General features: G+C 42.8%; 1 protein-coding gene across 1 annotated transcript; it reads right to left on the reverse strand.

The window, feature by feature from the left end:
• Nucleotides 1-255: 255 nt before the first annotated feature.
• On the reverse strand, nucleotides 256-7,896 carry f8a (coagulation factor VIII associated; the record flags this gene model as incomplete). The annotated part of the gene is made up of 12 exons (XM_080832351.1): nucleotides 256-764; nucleotides 1,108-1,163; nucleotides 2,119-2,165; nucleotides 3,565-3,646; nucleotides 3,992-4,056; nucleotides 4,813-4,905; nucleotides 5,278-5,398; nucleotides 5,825-5,893; nucleotides 6,257-6,416; nucleotides 7,012-7,084; nucleotides 7,323-7,369; nucleotides 7,838-7,896. 12 exons carry the CDS (start codon nucleotides 7,894-7,896, stop codon nucleotides 683-685), a joined length of 954 nt encoding a protein of 317 aa, XP_080688477.1. The 3' UTR covers nucleotides 256-682.
• Between the last annotated feature and the right edge of the window lie 2,493 nt (nucleotides 7,897-10,389).

The raw sequence follows: 10,389 nt of genomic DNA on the forward strand, positions 1-10,389 counted from the left end.
GGCTTTCCAGAACCACTTTGGATAGCACAAATCTAGATTCCCCACCTGCAGTTAAGTGATGTACTATTCTGCCGAGTTTCTGTCCTGCAGTAGGGGACTTGTGTAGTCCAAGGTTGGACGCAAAACTAGTGAAGAAATGTTTCATTACCTCTGTCACACAGAATGTGTGGATTCATAATGGATTTCAGTCTCAACTCAATAAACCAACAAATAAAACAAGACTTGGCAGTAATGATTTGTTTTCTGTTTATTTGCTTTTATATTTACATCTTACATTTATATAATCATATACTTCAGAAATCAAACATCAAATAAATAGATAATCTCTGCAGCCTCACAGCTCAGTGACAGCAGGCTGCGCTTTAGGACGTAAATGAACACTTGTGCAGGAGCTCTCAAGATGGTGGGCCTCCACTATAAACAGACAAAATCATCCAGGGCGGCCATCTTGTGCAAAAACACATGATCGAACCACAGATGACATTTCAGCTTTGACTGACAAACAAGGAATGCGTGTTGAAGTTGCATCCATAATGAACTTAGAATTTTTTCTTTAATGGACATTCCAGAAACAAAAAGAAATTTAAGTTTTCTATCTGCACCAGGCAGAGAGGGTGGAATGTTCCATTGACCATGATTTTGTAGGGGGACTGGGGTGGGGGTGCAGCTGAAATGGGTTAAACTAAATGCCCTGGCCAGAGGGGGTGATTCTCTCCTGCACCACCAAATGGAGAAGGTGATTCTCTTCAGCTGAGAGAAGAGGCCTGCGAGGGAGAAAAGAGAAAGAGAGAAAGAGAAAGGGGATTCACAAAAGAAAAGGGGACAAAGACAGAAACGAGGGAATAGAGGAGACCAGACACAAGAAAGGGGTGAGTAAGGGGAGATGAGGTAAATGACAAATTAAGAAGAAATTAATTATTCAAATTTGAAGGAAAAAAGAGAAAAGAAACAGATGTTGAGAAGGGAGAATGCCTCACTAGTCAAAGAGAACTAAATACATAAAACAAAAATCACAGTTAACATTATCATGAGAACTAAACAAACGAAGAAAAAAAAAGGGCACAAAGCAACAAATATGAGTCATGAATATGAATTTGGGAGACGTACCACAACTCAATCTGCAGAGATTTGAGGGACTCTGTGTCTTTCTCTTGACAGGCCATCTAAAAACACAAAAACTCACAAACTCACTCTCAGTTCAACCTACATTTATTCATTTTGAAAAGGCTTTCACATTTACATTTGTCCGTTTTGGAAATGCTTTTACGATTACATCCATTAATCTGGCAGAAGCTCTTACCTTAAAATTTACATTTATGCATGTCGGTAGAAGCTTTTACTCTCAAATTTACGTGATTTATTCAGCCCCTAAAGCAACTTACAAATGAGACTGAATATAATTTGCTGGGTGAAGAACTTTACGTCAACACTAAATACTCCAGTTCCCTAAAGCATCAGATACGAGTGCAAAGGCACCCAGAACTAAAAGTGCTGTGAAGACCAACAGGCTAACAAGTGTTGAAGCCAGTTCTAATAGTCAAGACTGACACAAAAAAATCGATAGCAGATTCATTCATTCATTTATTCATCCATCCATCCATCCATTCATTCATATATCCATCCATCCATCCATCCATTCATTCATATATCCATCCATTCATTCATATGTCCATCCATTCATTCATATATCCATCCATCCATCCATCCATCCATTCATTCATATGTCCATCCATTCATTCATATATCCATCCATCCATCCATCCATCCATCCATTCATCCATCCATCCATTCATCCATCCATCCATTAATTAATTCATTCATTCATTCATTCATATATCCATCCATCCATCCATCCATCCATCCATCCATTCATTCAGTCATTAATTCTTAGTACCTAGCTTTGTTAGGGAGAAATAGCTAAATGGTAAACACAGCACACGAAAAAAATAGAAACACTTCAAAACATCCAAATGCAATTCAGACCTCATGTCTTTTAAAATGTGTTGTGGTTCACTGGACGTGAAAATGGAAGCCACTTTGGATAATCGAGCATGCCTTCACGTTTCACATGCATGCACATCATAATGGTGCCACGGCAACAGTAACCTGGGCACTTACCACAACAGACTGAAGAAGCAGGAAGATGTTCTCTGCGAGGAAGGTCACTGAGGAGAGACACAGACCAACAAGAGACGATTAAGTCAAAAGCTGTGGCAGCCATTTGTGTTTTTTTCTGACCTGGAGAACTAAGCCGTTGGTAAATGTCAGGGAAAAAAAACATCTCTCCCCGGGAGGAAACGCTTCACAAACAAACGGCCCTGTAGGACTGCGATGCCACTGCCGACATTCACGGTCATCTGAAGTGTAACCGTCACGCTCAGAAGAAGTGAATGGAGAAAAGGGCAAACTGCGATCATCACCCTCACATGCCAACACAACCTTCCCATCATTTCTCCTGGTTAGGCCACTCTTAACATAATAAAACCCTCATAATCCCCCACACACTCCCTCTGTGACAGAGCATCTTCTGGCCCACTATTTCAACCTGTCATCTCCAGACTGTGAGCTCAGATTTCAATCAGATTTACTGGGCAAGTATGTTTACATGCACGGACGCACGCACACACGCACACAGAAACGCACGCACCACACACAGACACACACAAAGAATTTGGTTTTAGCAGTTGGTGACGTTCAAGCAATACAGATAATATACAGATAATGTACATATTTTTTACAGACAATATACCAGCAATATACAGATCATATAAAAGACAAACAACACACGTAAAGTGCAAGTGACTATCTGAAGAAACAAGAGTAGCTCTGGCATAGCAGATGATATTGGTCAGGTATTTACGAGGGTGAGGAAGGAACCTGCTCTTGTGTCTGGCAGTTCTGTATACGGGTTCTGTAGCATCTGCTGCAGGGGTGAGGATTTGAAAAAGGTTGTATCCAGGCTGTAATGATTTTCCCTGCCTATTTCCTGTCTGTTGAAGAGCGCAGGTCCTGTTTCCTGTCTGTTGAAGTGCACAGGTCCTGTTTCCTGTCTGTTGAAGATCACAGGTCCTGGAGGGAGGGCAGGGGATCACCAGCCATGTTTCTGCTGCCCTTACTGTTCACTGCAGTCTGTTCCCATCCTGTCTTGTGTTTGCGCTGAACCATAGCGCAGTGCCCAGACCACATCAGGCTCTTCAAGACTATCATCCCCCCCCGACTTAACTCCTCCCAGACCTCATGATTTTGATAACCCTCACAATTTCATAAAACCTCAGCGACACCCCCCATCTGAAGCAGAGGAGCCCCTAAGCAACATTTGAGACAACTCAGAACTAGTTTCTTTGGCCCCACTTGAGGCAACCCAGTTCCGACTTAAAACCTTTCCAAATGTAAATAAAGCAATGCCACAATTTAGGACCCAGGTTCTTTCAGGCACAAGTTGTCTTCAGACTCTTGTCACGTAGTACCAGTCATGTTAAGGCCCCACAAGACTATCATCTCCCCGACTCAAGTCCACACTGAACTCCCTCCCTCCCTCCCCATTGGACACAAAGGTGGGCTCACCTTGGCTGTGCGAGTCGAAGGACTCCCAGGCGTACCTCTCTAGCGTCTGGGCGTGCTCAGGAAGCAACTTCTGAGGCGGGGGCTGAGGAGAGCCAATCAGAAGACAGAGATTATTCATATTTTTGGCATCATCACCACCATAATCATCATCATCATCATAATCGCTTATGTGCAGTCACTTCCAATGGAGGACCCATTACAATCATAGCATGTATAATGGAGAGTGTGCAGTGGATATTCTACAGCTGTACTATGACACAATGTGGGAACCGGCTGATCAATCAGACAAGGTCAATAAAGGATACGTTTGATGATTAAATGGCCATACAAACTCCATTTACGTTACTGCTATTCTGAGAAGTAGTTTGTTGAAGCTATTTATTTATTTGGTTTGTTTGTTTGTTTGTTTGTGTTGAGGAAGACCCACCTCTAATAGCATGAGCAGGAGCACCCTGGAGATCTCACACTTGGCCATGAGGTCCATAAACGCCCCTGAGAAACACAAATAAGCCTTTAACACACTAGCAGTAAAACATCATCAATCACTATTTAATTCAGTTATTTTAAATTCTCATTAAGCTTAAGAGATAAATATGAATTCACTTGAGTTAAAAGTGTCTGTGAAGATATTTTTCTTTTTACAATATGTTTGCCCTTTCCGAGGTTTCAGACCTGTGACAAAAACAAAATGTGTGTTGGCCCTGGGGGCATGAACTGCCTACATCAAAAGCTACATCACCATGACTCCTCTGCGTTCGGGGAAGTGAGCATCAGTAGAGCAATCAGCCAGATAAGACAGATCTCTGCTACACACCGACTTCCTCTAAGGTAGAGGTCTGTGTGTCTCCAGCTAGACAAGAACTAGACAGGAATGACTATGAATGACTACGCTATCTCTACAGCAGACATCTGCGCGTCTCCAGCTAGATAGGAACTACTACGTAAACATTTTATCTACAGCAGACATTGGTATGTCTTTAGCTAGACAGGAACTATGAGAGATTTGTGTGAAGCCACTAATAGACAAGCGTTTGAATGGTTCTGGTTGAGGTCGTCGTCAGACAGATCCAAGACACTGCACTCAGGACAGTCATAACTTGCTCAGTCAGTCATATCAGATCAGTCATGGCCATCCCAATTGTTACGTGGATATAACGTAACACTTGTGGGTGTGAAAAGTGCTGTACAGGTCCTTTGTGGATAGTTTTTGGGCTGGGGTGGTTGCGGGTGAGATCATTTGAGCCGTACCGACGGGGGTGTTTGTGCCGGGCAGGAGTAGTCCCCTCTCCTGACAGGTGAGCTGCATCTCCGACAGCACGGCCAGCGCGCCATCATAGTCACCTGTCAATCAAAATAATACCGCACATATACATACAAGTGTATTAGTTTATGAAATTACACTGAGGGATAAATAATCGTTTCATTAAAGACACACCCAAGTCACATCCTATTCACAGACCCCTTTTACTTGGACACCACGGAAATGGGACGACAAACCATGGCACGCTTATGTCTCTTGTCTGTCCCAAGAAAGTTTACAGAGGCCAAGCCTCTTTTATTTTGTCCTCTGATTGGGTGCCATAATAGTCTTCACCAAATAGTAATGTGAAATCTGTTGTCCAACAGTGTAAAATCCCTTGAAGACCTTCGCCAGTCTGCCATCCTGGTGAATAAATGTATCTATATTGTGTATTTGTGACCACCGGTACTTACGAGTGAGGATCTTGCAGGCGGACATCTCCCACTGTGACAGCAGGGACTCAATGGGCATCTGTGTCTGCAGCTCTGCCGCTCGCTGGAAGTGGACTATCGCCTCGCCTGGTCGGTTCATCTCCTGAGGGGCGAATAGTGAGTGAGTGAGTGAGTGAGTGAGTGTGTGTGTGTGTGTGTGTGGGAGAGGACGGATTTGAGAACATTTTGCGTGAGTATGGGTGGGTGGGTGCATAGGGATGTAGGACAGTGAATAGAAGTGGGAATTGATGAACACACTGATGAATGAATATAACTTTCCATGTATAATTTACAAAAAGAACATCCGCTTCCAGCTCCTCTACTAAAAACTATATAGAGACTGTTCCACTTGGCCCTCCATCCATCCATCCATCCATCCATCCATCCATCCATCCATCCATCCATTCATTCATTTACTGCCGGGTTTCAGACAGATAAGAGCGTTGTTGTGAATCGGAATGTCCATTCTACTGTTTCTAAGTTCCTCTACAGAAAACCTATATGGTACAGTGCATCGCTGAATTGTTACCTTGAGAGCATTACCCAACTCCAGACACAAACTAGCGGCCATGACCGGCTGGTTCATCTCGATGTACACCTACAGGACAGGAGATTTAAAAAAAAAAAAAAACATCACACCAGGCATCACCAAACATCCCTCACGTTCTCAAAAGTCTCAAGTCAGCAAACCTAACGAGAGAAAACTTAGAGTTTAAGAGTGCTTCATAGTCACACCAGTAATGAGAGCGCTCTACAATTTCAGAATAAATTAGGCATGTTATTGTTGCTTGCATTGCTATTTTTGGTTATGTGAACTAAATCAACCATACTCAGCCACCCCTTCCAGCAAAATCAACTGGCATCATCCTGACAATACCCCCCTCCGCCCAAAAAAAAGCGTAATATTACCTCAAATGTTTCAGACAATCAGGTAATACAGAACGGACGCTGTATTTGGTACCTTTATGGCAAAGCTGTAGCAGTTGAGTGCGGCCTGCAGGTGCTCGTCGAAGCCTGGGGCCTGGAGTGCCCTGTTCTCCCGCTCGGAGAGCAGGAAGAGGCGGGCGGCGTCGGTCAGCGCCAGGGCCTCTCCCGGAGCATTGAACAGGGTCTGCTCGCACCTACACAAAGGCGGTGGTTGAATGCAAGGCACCTCACCTCTGGTAAGTATGGGTCTTCAGAAATCAGGAGTTGCGGTTAATGGCAGCGATTGGCAAGGAAGCAGCGCAGAGAGAGGATGCACATGCGAGATCCTCCCAGTGATTGAGAGAGAGAGTGTGTGTGTGTGTGTGTGTGTCTGCGTGTGTGCGTGTTTTCGCATTCACAGATGCATGCATGCATGTAAGTGTGTGTGTACATGTATATACATATGGACAAATGTACATATGTAACTGCATGTGTGTGTATTTGAAAGGAGATAAAAAGCATGCACTGCATAGACTGGGACATGAAATATGCATGCAAAATGTTTTCCGTGTGAGGGCAAACATCTACAGGAAAACACTTTTGCTTTCTATGTGAAACAATTATCCCCATACACCCTTGCTAGAAAGCAAAGAGAAGACTGTGCCATCACCGAGACCAGGGTAGGGTCCCATGGATGATAGAAATGCTCTTGATTAGCAGGTTAGCAAAGTGTGTAAGCATACACAGAAACCCAGTTGCTGCAGTTATGTGTGTAACTGTAAATTACTTGGTGGTCAAAGGGTAACTTACCGAGCCATAGCCAGGTTACAGAACGCTGCATACTGAAGACAGTCCTGCTGTTTCAACTCTTTGGCTAGCTGACCTGGAAAGGAAACCAGAGTAGAAATGATGAATGGAAATTCTATGGGATAGGCGCAAAGTAAACATTCTCGAAATAACTTGAAATAACTTGAAGGTCCCTGCTACGAAAATGTGCAACAATCAAAATAAAATAGTTCATTAAACGTTTCCACCGATGAACGAAAGCAGTTGAGAAATACCCCATCTGCAGATGATGAAGGCTGTGCTTTGTCTGTCTTGAAAATGTTGCTGTCACTTACCAAATTGCTCGCTGGCTTCAGCGACATTGGGTTTCCGAAGGAATCGCCTTCAACGAAAGAGAACACGGTAATTTGCTTAATTAATCCGCTTTAAACTGTCATTTAATAGCCATCATTAAAACGATGCTGTCAATTCAGTGTATGGTAAAGCATTCTAATCGAACATCAAAGCTAACTAGCTAGCATGGCAGGTTAAAAACAAACGCAACTCTGCGTAAAACTAGGCCGATACGCGGCTGCTTTGTGGCTAAAACGGCTTTATTTGGTATGCCAACATTCCCCCTATATATTTTTTTTAATTATTGCTTATAAAATCTTAGTTATGCTTCATGTTATGCTATAACTCATTATATCGATGCTACTGCTAGGTTAGCTCTCCTACTAGCCTAACCAGCGAGCTAGTTATTAGACAATTTCTCGTGTTTCTGGAGTGAAATATATATTTACAATTTTAGCTCATGTTTAGCGAACGAAAGCATTAACTGTTAACCCGATACGAAGAAGAAAGGCCTTACTTTTTCAGTTTATTTGACACTGCTCGATAGCGCGTCAGGAAGTCTCCTTCGGCTGCCATGATTAATGACAACACAAAAAACGTGCAGACATGTCATACTAAACCTTCCCATTCTATTGGACAATTTCTTTCTTTGCACACTGGAGGCGGGACTGTGAAACTTCGCTTGCCATGTCATATCAAACAATGGATAGACGGCATTAAAGGATTCCTCGCCACCCCCGATTGTCAATATGAAGATGGTGTAATCAATCCAAGACAGACAAAGAGTTGATGTAATTTATTAGCAACTGGCACCTTGAAACCACAGGTATGAAATTACACATTTCACTTCACAGTATAAAAGCAGAGATAACAATGTAGTACATACAATGACAACAGACCGAAAGGTTAATAAGATATTCTAAATATTTTACAATAGAAACAGACTGACTAGGTTACAGTGATTTATCACAGATTCGCATAGACTGATTCAAAGATCCCATCCTCTGCTGAAGCAGTTTCATCCTGAAAAGAACCAAAAGACAACATCAGTCATCATGTCAAATACATTTGTGCACAGACATTAATGAAGTAGGGTGCTAGCCATAGTAGCATATTGATCACACCAAAGGACAGTTTGTGAGACCTGTTTTAGACTATTCCTATCCCCAACACAACAGCTACTAATAGTTTTAAAAAATTGACGGGTGTCAGGTGTGACGGGGGAAGGAATCTAGCAACAAGGGACGCTGAAAGAGTCTAGGCTGAATACGGAAGGCGGCTTCCTAGAGATTTTAGATGCTGAGAATTTTCAGGAGACCCAAACAATTCTACCTTTGCCTTTGAACAGAGGTTAACCCCATTCTAATTCTGTATGTTTTGTCTGTGACTAACCTTTTTCTTTGACCCTCTCTTGCTCTTTTTCTTTGATTGTGTCCTGCTGTTTGACGCTGATGGATCCAACACATCATAAATCGATGCCGGGCGAGACTCCAGGGCCTAACAGAGAGAGTGAGAAAGAGAAAGAGAGAGAGAGAGAGAGTAAGAGAGAGAGAGAGTAAGGGAGTAAGAGAGAGAGAGAGAGAGAGAGAGAGAGACAAAGAGAGACAGAGAGAAGAGGAGAAGCTCAAGGTAAGTCATAGCAGAAATAACACAAAGGCAATACTATTCTATCGCAGATCGTTCCTGCTTGGCACATTTGGGGGGAAAAAAGACAGAACGACTGTCAAATTGATTTATATATACAGTAGATAGATGAATAGATAGATAGATAGATAGATAGGGACATACAAGCAGAAAGACAGAAAGACAAACAGATACAACATAAAGAAAGCTTAGTTAGGAGGATAGAGAGACAGACAGACAGACAGGCAGGCAGGCAGACAAGCAAACAGACAGACAGACAAAGCGAAAGACAGTCAGAAAGACAGACAGATACAACGTTTCACTTTTTCTGATAAGAAAGCTGAGTTAAGAAGACACACAGGTAGACAGACAGATATACAGGCAGAAAGACAGACAGATAGGTAGAAAGACAAACATACAGACAGGCAAGTAAATAAATAGAGACAGACATGAGTCTTTCTAAGCTTAGCTATGAAGAAAGGTCGACAGTCAGATATCACCCACCGTGTACACAGAGTTGTCAGCGGCCTCCTCCTCATCATTTCCCTCCTGGCCCCCAGGGTCTCCTCCCTGACTGGCTCTCCCTGTGACCACCCTCATGCTTCGGTCACCCTGGTCTCCATGAGCAGCCTGGCTCTAAAAGCAAAACAAAAGATGGTCAAACTAAACCTAAACAACACAAGGTCACACCAAACCTAAACTAAACAAAACAAAGCAAAAAACAAATCAAACAAAGCTCAGCTGGTGGAGCAAGGTGCCAAATGACGACAGGGTCATGGGTTTGTTAACTTGGTAGCACACTGAGTGATATAAATGTGTATCTGTAATAATACTGTAACTGTCACTTTGGATAATGCTAACTTAGGCATGCTAATGTATACATTTTCTGACTTGTGTGACTCAGTCACACACACATACACACAGACGCACGCATGCATACAGAAATACATACACACATTCACACACACACACACACACACACACACACACACACACACACACACACACACACACACACACACACAAGCTATAGAAGCTATAGAAGCTATAGATTAAAACCTGAGGGAGCTACCGAATCAAACCATTTGGCTATCTCTCATCGGAAGCAATAAAGGACTAAAAAAAAAAACTGTCGGCTCCTGTAAATGTCCTAACTATTCAGCCTGAGTGATGAATGCACGCATGCAGTATTCATGCAGAACTACAATAATGTCTCAGGGACACTTTGCAGCTCTGGAACGGGTGAACCAAATTCGGGTAAGTTGCATGTACCTGCGAGTTCACTTCTGCGTGTTGTACGACGTGCATCTTACTCAACCTATGCTCAGGAGGTTGGCAATTGTTGTAAGCTGTCATGTGTTATTCTGTCACGACTGACTCAGAAGAGACATTGGTGTATAGCGCTAAATAGGTAAAAAAAAAAAAACAGAAGTTCACTCATCTTTA

This window comes from Sprattus sprattus (genome assembly GCF_963457725.1).
Source record: "Sprattus sprattus genome assembly, chromosome: 1".
NCBI classification, from domain to species: Eukaryota; Metazoa; Chordata; class Actinopteri; order Clupeiformes; family Clupeidae; genus Sprattus; species Sprattus sprattus.